Below are 16,304 nucleotides of genomic sequence, written 5' to 3'. Positions count from 1 at the left end.
AAGCTTTTGCCAAAAGATGACAATGTTCCACCAGTGCATTAAAGCTAGAGACCTGGTGTACCATCATGACTCCTTTCCCCAATTTCTTACAGTCCTACATACTTTGAAAGAAGGTAACTTTAAAGATAGAGGGAGATTGGCAATCAATCAACCCAAATTCCACAGAAAATAAAACATCATTTGTCTCAGTATATTGCAAGACTATTTTCTTGAAGGTGTCTCTTCTACCTCATCCAAAACTGCTAAGAACGAAATACAGATGGGGTAACCAATTGTTATATTGATCCTGACTGTATTTAGCATAGGGAAGGATCCAGCACCCAGATCTTCTGGGTCTAGACAGTGTTCGTATCTTTAACGCATTCTCATGCTGCAGAGGTACCATCTCATATTCGATCCAGGGGTCGCTTGGCTTTCCTTCCTTTGATTCATCCCATTTTACCTAGGTGAAATATTAGATGTCCTGAAAGCAAAGTGTTATTTGAAATGAATGTGTCAGCCTTAGCTTCTCTCTCCAGTGTCTGGTGATTAAATTTTCCTGTTGTGCAGCCAATGCTTAATGCAAAGAAGATGTCTTCCTTCTGCCTTGAAATTTCCACCGGCTGAGTAATTCAGAAATACTGCACTCAGGAGCCTTTGGATCAGACTGTAAGCGAGGTCATGCTCTGTCCCTAAACAAAACCACACGGAGAAACGGGTACAGTCAGTAAGAGAAATCTTGGTTCTCCTGCAGGAGTGGCAGGAACCTCCAAAGTTGCACAGGTCCCTCCTCGGAGGGGAGGACTTTTGTTTTACTTCCCTGTTATTGAAGAATAAGAAAATTTAGTTTTACGGACAGAAGTTTACTGTGCCTTTTAGCTTCAGGGCCAGAGGATGAGCCCTGTCCCTCTTTTCTAGCAGAGCAGGCATAGCTGCAAAGATAAAGTCTCTCTCCTGTCCTACCCAACAGCGGCTTCAGCCGTGGAGCAGTTGCAGGTTCCAGCAGTGAGTGAACTCTTCCAGGTTCCTCACCTGCTCCTTGCATATATCATCATCTGTATATCATTAATCTGAATCATAAAGATGTGCTGGCATTTAATTTATATATATGTGCGTATATACATACACACATATATGTACAAGTATACGCACACAGATCCAGAGAGGTAACAGTCATCAGTTTTCCTGCCTTCTACCCAGCTTCAGTCATAGTCTTTCAGTTTAGTTTATAGATTCAGCATCGCACATTTTCTGACTTTACTAAAGCAGAGCACTGAAGTGGAAATATTCAAATAAAATATAAAGGCCTTTTATAAAAATACTGTCACTGTACAGACAGCTCTCACTGTGAGGCTGACAGACACATTTCCCCCACCTTTCCCATCTACTTTGCTCTGCTTCACTCCCGATTTTCTGTGAGACACTCAGAAATCCAGAGATGGAACAACACCTTAAAGAAATACTCAGCTCGGAGCCTCCCCAGCTTTGCTTACTGAGGTTACAGCCTTTCCCGTGAGACCTTGTATAATCACATCAGTTAGTCTGATGGCTAAATAGACGCCTCCCTCCGCACCCCCCATGTACAAATAACACAGTTCCTGAAGGAAGAGTATTGCCAGAGTGGCGAGGGATTGCTGAAAGGGGACATAGGGATGGTAAAGGCAGTGAGGAGCTTTTTCCAACTATTACTTGGGGGATAACTGGGCTGAGATATGTTTGTCTTGCATAGAAAGAAGTGACTCCTTGAACCTTCCTTTGAGCAGGATGGAAAATAATGTAAGTCCTGTGGTTTGCTGCACTTTCTCTTCTTAGAAAAAAGGTGGTTTGTGGTAGGGTCTCCTGCAGGATTCAGTGACCTTTTATTTGCCTGAAAGACTTTAAAGGACCTGAGCAGAAACTTTTTTTCTGGGTGAGTGGCGTGTAAAAGAAAATGAAAGTGGGGAGGAGTGAGTATTTATTCTCTCCTGTGCAATATGCTTGCACAGGGGTTTCCCCTATGTTTCTGACTTGTTATTTTGCTGAGATGAGTTAACTAGGGTCAAAAATAACACATAGAAGAGTGAGTAGGTATATAAGGAAGGTTTTCTTCTATGCATAAAAGTGGCAGAGATATATTTTATATACAAATCTCAGATTCTTTAGTTATAATACTTATTTCAAAGTAAAGAGAAAAATTTCAGTAACATTAGGTTTTGTAACATTAGTCTCTCTTACATAGGTTTATGCTTAGTAACATTGTTCTGATACTAACATTTATTTTTTGAGACTTAAGAAGAATGGATCTTATTTTAAATGAATGTGGTTTTTGTTTAAAAAGGCTTAATTGAATTTTTTTTAATTCTGGAATATGCTGGGCTGTGTTTGCTGAATGCTTTTATCGAGATAAACTGGAGCAGATAAACTAATACATGAATATTGATGGGGAAGCAAATTAACAAATTATGCAATCAGAAGAACATACAATTTGCTGTTAGGTGGTGAATTCGCAATAGAAAAGAAGGCAGTCTTTTAAAACTCACAGAAATGGTCTGTTTGCTTTGATGAAGCAGAAGATATTAAACATTTCAGGTTTGCATTTGAAGCAGATGCAAAAGGTTTTATCTGCTCGGAGTGGTTTATGTGTGTTCAGTTCACCACAGAGACAACAGGTAAGCCTCTTGAGAAATGATTTTAAGTGGAATAGAGCTGTACGATATAGGAAAGTGCTTTATTAGGTTGATAGGGATGATAAACTTGTGGACGTAATCAGTACAGAGACCTCAGAGAACCAGGTGCTCTGGAGGTTCATCCCATGGTACCAGTACTGTTCCTTTGTCATCTTTCATAAGTTTTGATTTTTTGTTGTACTACATCTTGATTTTCTTTCTAATTATTTGACTTAACCTGAGGCTATTTTCCATACCAATGGAGAAAAGTTCTTTGAAATTTGGATTTCTTTCTGTAGGATGAGAAGGGCAAATCATAAAGTTAATCATGAAAAGTGAGGAGCCTAATAATGACACGAGGTGTGCAAGTGGGTTGTTCAGAACTGGCTTCTGTTTAGATACATTTTAATTTATTTAGAAAAATGTTTCTGTGTAGAAAAATGTTGCAAACAAAAGACCATGTAATTTGAAAATTTTGTATAACTTGTGGAATCCCTGAACTTCTGGCAATCAAAATTTAAATTGTATATTCAAGAGGGGTTTGTTTTGCAAACTGATGTGAAAAGTTTTCTCACTCTTTTATTAACAGGAGGGGTGTTTTTTTCCAGATTTTATTTCATGGACCACTTCTGTTATGATCTTGGGGAGAAACATTTCTTTTATATTGTATCTGAAGTTTTGTCCTCTAAAGCATATATTCAGCTGCTAAAAGACCTTTCTGTATCAAAATGTACATGATAAAACCAATCTTCAGAACTACAAAACAGCAAATCTGTGATACTTTTAGTGCATTTAGTATTTTCTGTTAATGGTATCAGTCCAAAATCCGATCTCTGTATTTCACTGACTTTCTATAGCTTTTGCTAGTTGCAATCAAGTCATATTAATATGAGCTAAAAGTTTATAGAGCCATTAATCACATTAACCACATTTGAAACACTGCTTGCATGTGACAAGAAAAAAATCTGACATATCAGCAGTATGGCCTTTAGAGCCCTAAATCTGAATTGCAAAAAAACCAAGTTACCATTTATTAATGTCACATGAATACAGTTGCAGCAACTCTTACATAGGTGCCCTTAGCCTCTGGCTGGCTGCAGACAGTGAGAGCTTCGTTCTCATTCCTTCAGGCTGAAGACAGTTCAGATCCCCACTGTTTGCTGCAAAGCTTGAATATCCATAAACTCTGGCAGGCGGTTCAGTACAGCATTATAGAAAATATGTGGTTAAAAATCACAACTTGCCCCTCTCCTGGCTGCTCAATGTAACCTGCAGCACATGCTCCTTCCTTCCATGGCTGTCCCTTTGGCAGGCCCCAGCCTGCCAAGCTCGGTGAAATGGATGAATTTCCTTTCCTCCTCCTTTTCCTCCTCCTCTTCCTTTCTTCATGGGGTTGAAGAATGAGAAACTCATGCTGTCCACCCCTGCTTCTTAAATCTGTCCCCAGACCAGCTGATATTTCATGGTATGGCACTTCAAAATTGAGATATGTTCCATTTCACTTGGGCTTTCTAAGCACACGTAATATTCAGGTTAGGAGAGGGATGAGTCTCTTCTCTGCTTTGTAAAACTGCACACCTGAGCTTTAATGCCCTGTCATCTGTGCCCAGAAACCAGTCAATCTTCTCGGTAACAGCATGGGAAGGACATTATTATCTTAGTCTCTATGCAGTTGTCACCATATAAGACCACAGTGTGGAGGATCAATGGACCTGGCTCTCAGCACACTTCAGTCACAGGCACGTGCTGTTTGGTGAGCACATTGCTTCCCTGTACTGCAGCTCCAGCCATGCCGTGCATGGTCCTGGGCTGTGGGGTTTCCTGGGGTCTTCTCCACACCCTGGGTTCCTCAGAGGTTGGAGAGATGGTCTGGCATCCTGGTGTTGAGTCATGGTGTTTCCCACCAGTCTTTCATTGTCTTCTGCCCCCACTGTCCTTCGTTATGGGCATGGGTAGGGGATGCCTCGCTGATGTACTCACATCAAACTGTGCTGTCATTGTCCCGTTTACTGTTGGCCTTCACAACCTTATTCTGGCCACTTCTGAACACTTTTGCACTTCTTGACGACCAGCAGTTTGCTTTCCATGGTTTGGCTTCTTCCCTGGGCACATCAAAGCTACCAGTTAAAGTTCATGGGCTTATGCTAATAACTATGCTGATTATACCTAACTCACCCTAACTCCTAAAGCCATGCACTAGCCTATGGTCATTAAAAGCTTTTCAGCTCTTTTCTCTCAGATTCATGTGGTGCCACAGAGTATCTTAACTTCCTCAGTGCTTGCAACTGGCCATATGACAACTTGTCAATTGACTTGCTCAAGCACTTACCGAAAGTGATCTCTGCACAGATTTAAATTATTTATGATAGCAAAGTAGCTGAAAATTAGTCCACCCTTACCATGGAAAAGAAAATGTGACTTAACACTTCACTAATTGCTAAGAAGTCTTGTCCTGTAAGTACCCATCAAGAAAGGAATGTAATATAAGGCAAGCCTAGAATTTTTATGTGTTCACGGTCTGTTGGTTACTAATGATGTTTGCCCGGTCCTACCACTGACTATGGAATAACTAATCTCTGGAAGTTCAGCACCTGTCCATCAGTTGGGGCAGCAAAAAGAGAAAGTCAAATGGGTGCACAGTTCACTTTATCTCATCTCATTTGAGATATCTCAGGTCATCAACTGAAGTCAGCTGGCACCCTGAGATGTGATTCGTTTCATTCTGAAAGAGTGTCTCAGCAGGCAGTTGGAGAGCTGGTGGAGATGGAGCTGTCTAACTCAGATGTCCGCAGTGTGGTGAGATGAATCCCACCAAAAGGGGCTTCTGGATGAATGCTAACAAGCTTTATCATGTCTTTTTAAATCATTTTGTGGATATCCACACTGTTTGCTACCTTCATTCCCCAGTGCTGGGAACTGTAAACTGTAAAGCCAGATGAAAAGAGTGGAATTCATCTCATGCTAAGTTTTATAGGCAATGGAAAAAATCAGTTGCATTTTGCAGAACTCTTCATGCATCTTAATCTATATGTTTCCTTAGCATTAGCTGGTCTGTGCCCTCTGTGGTGTTGATTGAAAAGGAGGTATAGGGTAGCTAGATCAGTTGTTGCCATCTTTCATTCGGACATCATGCTGGGAGACTCAGGGACTGGAGCTCTTGGCCAGGTTGTCTGGAGAAGGTAAAAAAATTCTGGGGTTGCACCTGGAATATTCAAAGGATGGTGCCACATCTCAGTTCAGGTAAGGTGTAATGTTCTAAAGGTGGGAAACTAATGGGCAAACATGCCGATCATTGTCTCTTTTGGCAACCTGAATGGAGCTACGCTGGATGGTGGTGCTCAAACCTGTGAGATGTTTCTTGTAGGCTGCTCTAAACAGGTAAACTAAATGGGCTGAAGTAGGAATAATATTTGTTTTCCTTATATAGAGGCATAGGGCAAGTGTGTGTGTGTGTGTCTTTTGCTTTTCAAATTAATGCAATATTTTTATTTCTTTTCTGTTATAGTGGTGCTTGGTGGGAAGATAAGAGGCAAGGGGCATAAACTGAAAGAACAAGGCGTCCAAATGGATTGAGACAGTCAAGTATTGGAACATATTGCTCAGAGAAGTTGTGCAGTCTCTGTCCTTGGAGATTTGCCTGGATAAAGCCCCGATCTTATGACTGACCCGACCCATTTTGAGGAGCAGGTTAAACTAGAGACGTCCTGAGTTCCCTTCCAACCTGAATTATTCTATGATTAAAAAATTGCATTGTTAATATAAAAAAGATATTATCATACATGTTTTAAAGACCATTAAGACAATGTCACTTTGGTTTGATTAAATCATCTGCCTCAAAATATAGAAAAGTTTTTAAGGAAAGAATAGACCAGTTCTACAGAAGCTTTGAACTGCTGTTAACTCAGTCATTCCTTATTCAGTGCTAGAAAAATTCGTCTTACCTGCTGGCAATTTAGTTATAGAAAGATGCAACACACCCACAGTAACTTTGGGTGGTGCAGTTGGCATGGCTTTCCAAGATCCATATTGCTGTTCTTGGCTCCTGAAAGAGTTACTGGAGATACAAACAGCTGGATCAGTCCTGAGTCCCTAATTTTGCTTCTCCAGGCACTGGATGTTATCACTGTGTAAGATGCAAAAGTGTACAAAATCAACTGCACTGAAGACAACTAAAAAAATTTAGTTGTTCAAATAGGACAAAGCTTTTCAAATACCATCTTCAAGTAACTGTTCTTCCAGTTACTTAAAAGAGAATTTCTGTGCATATTATTAAAGCATTTTTGAACCAAAGGGACAGACAAGAATTGCAATCGTCCAAGCTAAAGAAAAAAAAAAAGTAATAAGGTAATTCTGGCCAGTCTGATTACTAATTACCTTGGTGGTGCTGATCACAGTAATTGTCAACTATTACTTTAGTTGACTTTTCAAATAAAAACTAAACAGTTGAATTGTCAACTATTACTTTAGTTTTCACCTCTTTCCGTAATAGATCATGAACCCAGGAAATCAAATAATGGAGAACAACTTTTATTCATTGAGTGAGGATTGAATTGGGATGATTAGAATAGCAAGAAAAGGAGAGAAGACATCTTTGACAATAAGCTTGTTTCCTAGTTTGTCAAAATGAATATTCCTAAGGAGGAAAACACGTTTGGAAGAAATCAGCCTCACTTCAGAAAGCTATCTAGCTAGACATTTTGGGTTTTGAGAAATAATTCATAGGAAATACCTTTGACAGCTAAAAGAACAAATCATAACTTTTTTTTTGTTTTATTATTATTATTTTTCAGTCATGTTGATTTCATTAAGCATTCTCTGCTCTTCAGTCAAAGGAAAACTTTTCATTTTAAAGAGACATTAAATGTCACACTATTTTGTAGGTATTTCAAGTCTTAAGAAAAGGCTAGAATGGTACTTTGCTGCATCTGTGACATCAAGGGCAAAAAGGACTTTGCATTAACACTTTTTACTTCTTTTAGTCAAATTGCTAAGTCTATCCTCGGTCATATAAAAACCTAAATACATCTCAGCTGTACTTTGTATGTTATCTTCCCTGAGACTATAAGTAACAGAAATTATTTTAGGAATATTTTTAAGATGCTTGAATAAATCAGGAATATTTTTTCTGCATTACTCCATTTTTAATAATAATTAGATCTTACTCAGGACTAGGCTGAGTAGCTCAGAAATGCCAGTGAATGGAAACTGTAGTTTAGCCCTGTGCTCCATGGCTTGCAGCTGCTGTCAATGGAAATTTTGCTACTGACTTGTGAGACAGCAAGCACAAGACTTCATTTCCTTAATGTTTTTCTTAATGTATTTCTTAATGTTTGTTCACCTGTGGAGAAATTTATAAAACCACCAGGAAAGATTCTCCTGCCTGGTCTCCAGCTCTGCCGGCAACACGCAGATTCTCCGTGCCCTCATGCTGCCTTCCATTTCCCCATCCTTTGCTTTAGCTGGCAACATCTTATCTTCCTAGGTGTTGATTAGCCTTCTAATAGTCTTCAGGAAGAATAGTGTAACCAAAGTTTCTTTTCTGGGATTTGAAAGATGATTTAATGTAAGATAAGAAAAAACCACAAAGAAATTTGCAACAAACCCAGAATTTTAATGGTGAAATTTTGAGACCAGGTAGACTTTTATGGAAGTGCTGTGTGGAGGGATGGGTATGTCTGGATGATTTGGCACAAAGTAGAATAAAGTAATTATTGTATTCCCTCCGTGCATTGCGCAGAAATCGTGTCATTTCATGCATCATTCACAGCTCTCATTACTGATACCACAACATCTAAATTACCCTGAGCATCAACAAAACAAACGCCACTCTGGCTAGCTGAAGACCTGAAAACTTGCGAGTAATGTTATAGTTTTCATGTTTGCTACGATACTATGTACAGCTTCCAGACTCTTAGCTTGATCTTGAAAAGCATAAAATAATGAGTATTCTTGACTGAATGTCCTATTTCTCTTCCAGAAATGTTGCTATTTCGTGCTGGAAGCAAAGGTTAATTTTCACATTTATAATTTTGTGTGCTTATTTAATGGGAGAGGGGCAGGCAGACTGCAAAAATGAAAAGATTTCACTGCAGTTAGTTTGTCACTGGCCTCCAGTTGTTCTTACAACGATGGTTTCCTACAGTTCAGGAGAGTGAGGAAAAGCTGAAATCATGTTTTCTGGGGAGAAATGAAATGGTGTTGCATGGCAGGGGAAGATACAGGGAGTCAGCACACAAGTGGTAAAACTATTTTCAGCAAAACAAAGCCTCTTGATTCAGACTTTGTGTTTTCCTGGGATGTTGCATATTGTACCTGGAAAGGAAAAGTGCAAGAACAGGTCACTTGGCAGTTGTTCAGCGAGGACAGCTTAAACTTTCCAAGATTAATTACTGACTGCTAGTTATGAAGTCAGCTTTGAAGGACACACTGAAGTGGTGGTGAAATTTTCTGGGTGGAAAGACCTAGATGAGTGCCTCTAATGTGATCTTCTTCCATGCAGACCCAGCAGTGACCCATCCTGGGTAAAGTCCTCGAACAGATGGGATCATTTCACAGTTTGCAGGTGGGACTGCACTGGCTCAGTAGCTCTGTGAATCTGTGATGAATGATCAGTGTCTTCCTAGAGGTCATAACCAAAGACAATATTTTAGAGAAATCTCCTTATAGAGCTTTTGAGTGAGTTTAGCACAAGGGTGCAGGTCTGGATCATCTTACTCTGTGTATCGTTCTCATTTTTTTCACTGTCAACGTACATGCATTTCATGGGCTTGCTTTGAAGCCTTTCACAGTGCTAAAGTAGAAGATTGAAAGAAGGATGAATTCACTGCACTGCCAAAGTATGGACTCAGGTAGCATTTAGTTGAATGGATCGTATCCAAGACCTGACCAAAATTCTCTATTAAATAATGCAAAGTATTTTGCTAGTATGATGTCACTTTTGTTCTTCGGAAAATTGGGCATAAAACATAAACTTTGTGCTTGACAGTTGTCAGATCAAGCATTTCTGTCCAACATGTCGGTCAGTAAAGACTCTATGGGTCACAAACCTCCTGACACCTGGATGCTGCTTGTTCCTGTGCTGACACCACCAGGGTGGGTTAACCATCTGAGCAGCTACATCTTCATTAGTTAATTTAATACTTGGTCCTTCTGTTGCAGACACAGCTTCCACACATTTGATATTGTTCTGGTTTGATGGGCTTTACTGTCCCATTTCCAAACACTGGGTTAAACTAGTACCTTAGTTTTTATCTGAACAACAGCTCAAGAGCATTTAAGGTAACAGGTATGTTAAATGAGGTGATCTAAGGAGACTTTTAAGTATATAAAGATCTGCCCAAAATCTATCAGATACCCATAATTTTAGAAAAATTCTGAACAGGCATCTCACTGAAAAAGGTATTGACCCTATCTTTTTTTTTTTTTTCTTTTTAGAAGCTGATGGTTCAGAGAGTTTGTGTTATTAGCCATGCATGGGCAATGGGTTTAATGTTCATAACTTACCTGTTATGGAGCTACTGTGCTTCCTTTCTACTTATTTCTATTATTTGTACAGAATTAGTGACAGGAAGAGAAGAATGAAAAATGGCTGAGTTCTTACTACCTGGTACGAACAACTTCCGTAAGTTCACTAACGAATCCTTGGCCGCTATCAAAAAGAGAATCGCTGCCAAGAGGAATAGTCGAAGAGTTACTATAGACCAGAAACCTGAGGAGAAACCACGCCCTCAACTTGACCTAAAAGCTTTCCAGAAGTTACCAGCTCTTTATGGGAGTCCTCCTTCAGAGCTCATTGGGGAACCACTGGAGGATCTTGACCCATACTACAAAGATCGTAAGGTTAGAACCAACCAAGATGCTTGGATTTTAATTTGTTTTATTGTGTTCCTAAGAAGAGTTTATGTGGATGATCCATCAAACAATTTTGCTTATATCCCTTTGGAAAAACTATCATCCTTTTCTAGGTTATAATAATGCTTGCAGTTGGCACAGCTGAATGACATGCTGTAATCTTCTTAAAGAAAGCTTAATTTTGAATTATAGGAATTAAATTAAATGAACTTGATTAACATTTGAATCAGAATGGAAGCAGAAGAAACTGGATAAAGGAAGAGAAAGCAGTTTTGAGTCAGATCTACAAGAAATGAGAGTAAAATTGTAGACTTTCTTAAATTCCATAGTTTGAAGCGATGTGGTCCTCTCCATCTCAATGCTTATGCTCCACTTAGATGTGCAAAAAATTATCACCTAAGTGTAAAAATTATTTTAAAACATTTGCTGATGAATCCTTAAAACCTACTTAGTCAAGCTCCATATTCTAGTCATAAAGTATTGAAGAATATGATTTTCAATAAAGAACAGAGAAATGGGAACAAATCCCTGGAATTTATGCTTATTGCATGAGAAACGGCTAATACTTTGAACTAAATTGTACAGTCTTAGAGCTACAGGATGACTATCAACAGCAGCAAATAATGATAAAGGCTGCAATTCTTCGCTCCACCTCTGTATGCCTTGGCTCAATGAGAGGCACAATTTATTTTAAGAGAGCAGCCATAAGCAAGATTAGTTGTATGCACAACTGTTTGCAAGTCCTAAGGTTTACAAAAGAAGTTCACGCTGAGGACTTCTTTTGCAGGTTGACAGTTAATGGGCATTAACTCTTTCATCAGGTTATGATGAAAGGATAGCAAAGTATTGCAAAAAAGTCTTCCCGTTTAAAGAAATTACTAAAGTTCAAATCAAGCTCTTGCTCATCACTGATACAACAGGATATAGTACAAAAACATGATCTGTGTTCGACTTCCTGAAAAACTTACTTCATGTTTCTTTCTTATTTTTAAAGACTTTCATGGTGCTAAACAAACAGAAAACAATCTTCAGATTTACTGCTACACGTGCCTTATGGATCCTCAGTCCTTTCCATCCAATCCGAAGAGCAGCGATTAAAATTTTAGTACATTCATATCCTTTTGTTGGCTTCATTAACTCTTTTTGATTACAAAACCCTAAGTAATCCTGTGCTTTTGTATTTTAGAGCATTGAATGAATCTAACCTTTCCCTTACTCCAGATTACTTGTAGTTATGAATTACCTTAGAAATTATTATTGTCTAGGTGCTCTTGTGCTACTTTTAGAAATAAATAGATTTGTGTTGTATTGAAGCCTGATATTCTACAGGTTTGTGTTTCGAGAATGATCTCTGATGTTGGTTTAGTGATGTCTCACAAACAAGTATCTCATGCCGAAACCTTTCTTGGTGAAAAGACTAATAAGATCACTGTTCTCTTTCTCATCTGCTGTTTACCCAAACTATAGGAATTAAATTCAGCTCATGTGCCAAAGCCGATCAACCATTGGCCAAGTTTAAAGAAAAAAAGGCTGAGGTAGGCAGGCACACATATGAAAATATGTAGAAAGAAAAATTATGCAAACTTGCTTCTTTAAGGAACTAGATTAAAAATATATATATCTTCGGTATATGAAAGTGAAAATTTCCAAGCATGCTGTTGCCGGGAGTGCCTTTGGAATAGAAAGGCAATGTAAATCCCCCCTCATATCTCAATATTAGTGGATGGGAATCACTGGTGTATTGCTCCAGTTTGGCAATGGGGAACGAGGCCAGAACAGTAATGCTGTTGCTCAGGGCTGAATCAGGCCCAAAGTAGTGTCTGCTCTATCCCCTGTGTGGATTTTAGGGTTCCAGCCATCTCCTGGCTGTGTGGTGCTGGGTTATCTGCAATGGTTCCAAAGTTGCCATTGTAGCAGGGTACAGACATCCCTGGGAGTGGTACCCCTCATCTGGGGCTTTCCCTGGGCAGCAGGTTGTCTGGTGTTGGCATTTCAACACTAGTGGTCCAGCTGCTGGGTTTGTGAGAGTTTGACCATGCCTAGAGCTAAAGCCAGGAAATTTTTTATGGTGATGGAGAGGATGGATGATGGAAAGGTTAGATGTCTTTCCCATGCACATCTACCTTATGGATTGCCAGAACGTGTGGTATGGCCCAAGGCATGAGATTCTGCTCCAGATCCGGGCACTTAAGCTTAGGTGTCTACGTATGAGCTAGGTGCCAGGTTCCTGCTCACACCCTATAGTCAACAGGTCCCAGAGAGCAGCTGGGCAGCCCCAAGAGTTGGCTAAACATGGGCATCTAGAGACCTTGGAGACACCTGCAAGAATCCTTGCAGACTTCACGCCGTTCCTTCAGCAGAGCACAGTTCTGCCCATTTAGAGTCAAGTCCAGGCTTCACCTGTGTGACCTTGGGCAAATTTTAAACTTTTATGCTACAAAGTGCAACTAAAAATGCATCCTTCCTCCAGCTCTTTGAGTGGTTGAGGATGCTTTTACCAAGTTTGCAATGCTTAGAGCAGCAGATCTCTAGCCCGTACAGAAGTCCAGGTGGCATGAATAACAATGGTAGTGTGTTGTCATCTGCTGTGACTCAAAATCAGCGAACACATGTGCATGCTGTTCTTACATGTGCTTTAAGATCAAAACCAGTTACTACGTCTATGGCTGATAGAATATTTAGTTACATTTCTGAATCAATGTCATATTCTTTGCCTTCACTCCTGTGACTTACATTATTCACTTTGTTTATCATGTGCACTATTATAACTAATTGTGCATTCATGGCTGTGACTGAGTCCTCTAAGGCTTCTCAATCTCCTTCATGGAACAAGTATATTGAGTAAGTATCTGTGGGTATGCATGTTTTTTAATTCTGTAGTTATATTGAATTATTGAGACTTGCTACCTTTACTCAAAATAGTTTATGGGAGTTTTAGAGGGAAAGTTGCTTGTGTTGGGACTTCATTTTTATTTGCTTTGGGGGAGTATTTTTGTCTTTAAACTCAGTCTCTACAATAACTGTGGTGTTATAGGAGACAGTAAGTGCAGATTAAGTAGTTTGGCTGTTGTACTACCTTCCTGTCTGTCCTACTGCTCCAGTTTGCTATCCCACTTTCTGAAGTTACTCAGTAATTATTTGCTCTTTTTCCAGACACATTTCCCATTCTTACTGATGCTGATGAAGCACATCAAGAGTTGCTGTCTTTGAAAATTCTTTTTAATAATACTGAAATGCTGAGTTTTGCTCTAATAAAACATTCTGTCAGAAGCTCCTGGCCTGCAGGATGCTGTTAGAACGTAAAGCTCTTATCTTCAGCGCTGCTAACACTTGCAATGTTATATCACAATAAATCCATGCCTTTGTAGTCACACTTAAGCCGGATAATCCCATGGTTTTATTTTTTTAAAAAGGAATATTTCAGCTCTCACTTTTTCAGTTTGGCACAAATATGTTCGAATACGAGCTCTGATAATTCTAACACCTAATGCAAAGGAAAAGATTCCAAAATACTTATTTTTAAATACAGGTCTAAAATTGTTTCTGGCTATCTCATGTTACATGACAGTGAAACAGCTGGGAATGGCAAATCCTCATGCAAGCAGGAACAAGACTTGTGCATGGTATTAATATACACGCCTCCAGAAGATGCTCAGATACTTCCCTACCTATGAGAGCATTAAAGGTTAGATAAGAGTTGTGTCTGCCATTGGCATCAAGACTACTATTGAAGTGCATTGCAACAGTAACTTCAGAACACTTCTTTCCAAACGAAAAGGGAAGCACTACATCCATATAAATTCTCACTGCATTTGCTGACTACCAAATGAATGCCTTTTGAATTCTGTAGGGAGATCGCTGCCTTGTTGAAATGATAAGTGCACTCAGTAAGTCCAGAAGAGCTTTTACTGATAATTTTCCATTAATAAGAATAATTGCCATATTAAATTGAAAATCCTGTACTCTTGTATTTCTCTAAGTGTTTTAAACATCCTGCACAGAAATGGATGCTGCGTGCCCAAAGTAATACACAACACGTCACACGTTCACTTGGCCACTTGAAACCAGAGGAAGATACTAGTTTTGATCTTTGTTTTAGCAAGTAGCTAGGAGGTCTGTGTTTCTTAAATTACAGGGATGTACATGAAAGAGTTTGAAAAAGAATTGCTGAAGGCCAAAAACCCACGTCACTGGCATGCATGTTAATAGCTGGGTCCAGACTGCTGTCAACTACTGTCTCAAACTCCATGTGAGTCAGGTACTGATGGAACACGTGGAACCACCAGCAGTCTGCCCGGTGCTTCTCTGCAGCATTGGCTTGGTTTGCTGGCCCAGACAGTAAATAGTCTGCCTGTGTCTCATCTGTTAATTGCTAATACTGCTGTTTTCCTCTCTGGCACTTTTCTCCCTTCCTTAGATTTACTTTCACTGGCATTTACACTTTTGAATCATTGATAAAAATATTGGCCAGAGGGTTCTGTCTAAATGAATTCACTTTCCTTCGAGATCCCTGGAACTGGTTGGATTTCAGTGTTATCGTTATGGCGTAAGTGGGAACATATAAAATATGGATTACCTGCGCTCGCGCTCTGTATTTGAAGTTCTTGCTGTGGTGCAAAAAGCTGTCTGCAGTACAACCTGTGGGTCCTAACCGCATCTGAAATGACCTAGGGCATTGACTCCTTCTTTTGTTACTCACTGTGTAACAGTGGTTTAGTCTTCCCAGAAGGGAATGGAGTTGTGCAGGGCAAGATGTAGTCAGCGGTGAGTGCATGGGAACGGATGCATTGCAAGCAGTGAAAAGGAATAGCCGGGCTGTCAAGCATGGGCATACTGATCCCGTGAATGAAAGTGTGAGTCTGGAAATAAAGCGATGTGTAGAGGCACCAGGACAGTGGATTAAATTTGGGATCTTTTTCTCAAAAAAATGACAGTTTGAGCTTCAGTCTGCAGTAATTAGAAAGCTTTTATGCTGGTTAAGAGCAGCTACAGAAGGGAGATTGGACCAGTTCAGCCAATATTTCAGCCTGAAATGCATAATTTTGAGTCTTTGTTTATATTTTAAATGCATGATATTTTAAGATGCTGACACCAAAGCAGCTGTGCACAAGCCAAGAGCTACCTCATAAGGAAACTCTAATAATCAAGAAATGTGTTTCTATTTTTTAAGTCTTCAGACAAATCCTTGATATGTAGTTCATTAATACTTACAATATGCTCAGACAATTAAAAATGACCACTGTAAAATAATTGCCCTGTTTACACTGTTCAACCACTTGACGTATCATGCTCTGACTTTACAGGTACGTGGGAGCGTTTAGTAAGTTGGGGAGCATGTCAGTCCTTCGGACTTTCAGGGTTCTGAGAGCTTTAAAAACCATTTCAGTAGTCCCAGGTAAGAAATCCTATTTGCTGAATATTTTCTGCTACTCACAACTGACTCTTTGCTCTGATCAAAATGTTGGCTTTTGCCTTTTCTTTTTTTCCTTTTTATTTTTCTGTGTCTTTCACTGATTGCAGATACAGCAATCTGTGTGGACACAAAGAGTGTCTCAGTTCAATTGGCCAAGCCAGAATAAATCAAGTGTTAGAAACAATCTTGTATTTAATTTATTTTCATTATGCTTATAAAGATTTTGTTAACACTTTAAAATGTCAGTTCTACAAAATGTTCTTATAGCTGGTCTATGTGTTATGGTTCAACGTAAACATCTCTGGTGACTGAATGGACCTAACTATTAATCATCTTCAATCACCTCTGAGAAAACAGTTTCCTTTTCACTTTTCCCTTAGTTATAAAGTCAGTGGATTATTTCTTATGATGAAATA

The 16,304-nt window shown here is 39.4% G+C and overlaps 1 protein-coding gene across 1 annotated transcript in view; it reads left to right on the top strand.

Moving 5' to 3' along the window:
* Nucleotides 1-1,610: 1,610 nt before the first annotated feature.
* Nucleotides 1,611-16,304, top strand: part of LOC130148969 (sodium channel protein type 5 subunit alpha-like) — a 46,443-nt gene continuing 31,749 nt past the window's right edge. Inside the window, exons 1-6 of the mRNA XM_056338169.1 lie at nt 1,611-1,755; nt 10,180-10,463; nt 11,470-11,588; nt 13,209-13,316; nt 14,893-15,021; nt 15,779-15,870. Coding sequence (XP_056194144.1) covers nt 10,209-10,463; nt 11,470-11,588; nt 13,209-13,316; nt 14,893-15,021; nt 15,779-15,870 — 703 coding nt within the window. The 5' untranslated portion in view covers nt 1,611-1,755; nt 10,180-10,208. The remainder of the gene's footprint in view (nt 1,756-10,179; nt 10,464-11,469; nt 11,589-13,208; nt 13,317-14,892; nt 15,022-15,778; nt 15,871-16,304) is intronic.

This window comes from Falco biarmicus, chromosome 4 (genome assembly GCF_023638135.1).
Source record: "Falco biarmicus isolate bFalBia1 chromosome 4, bFalBia1.pri, whole genome shotgun sequence".
NCBI lineage: Eukaryota > Metazoa > Chordata > Aves > Falconiformes > Falconidae > Falco > Falco biarmicus.
Note: the sequence above shows the minus strand (reverse complement) of the source record. Positions and strands in the feature narration are given on the sequence as shown.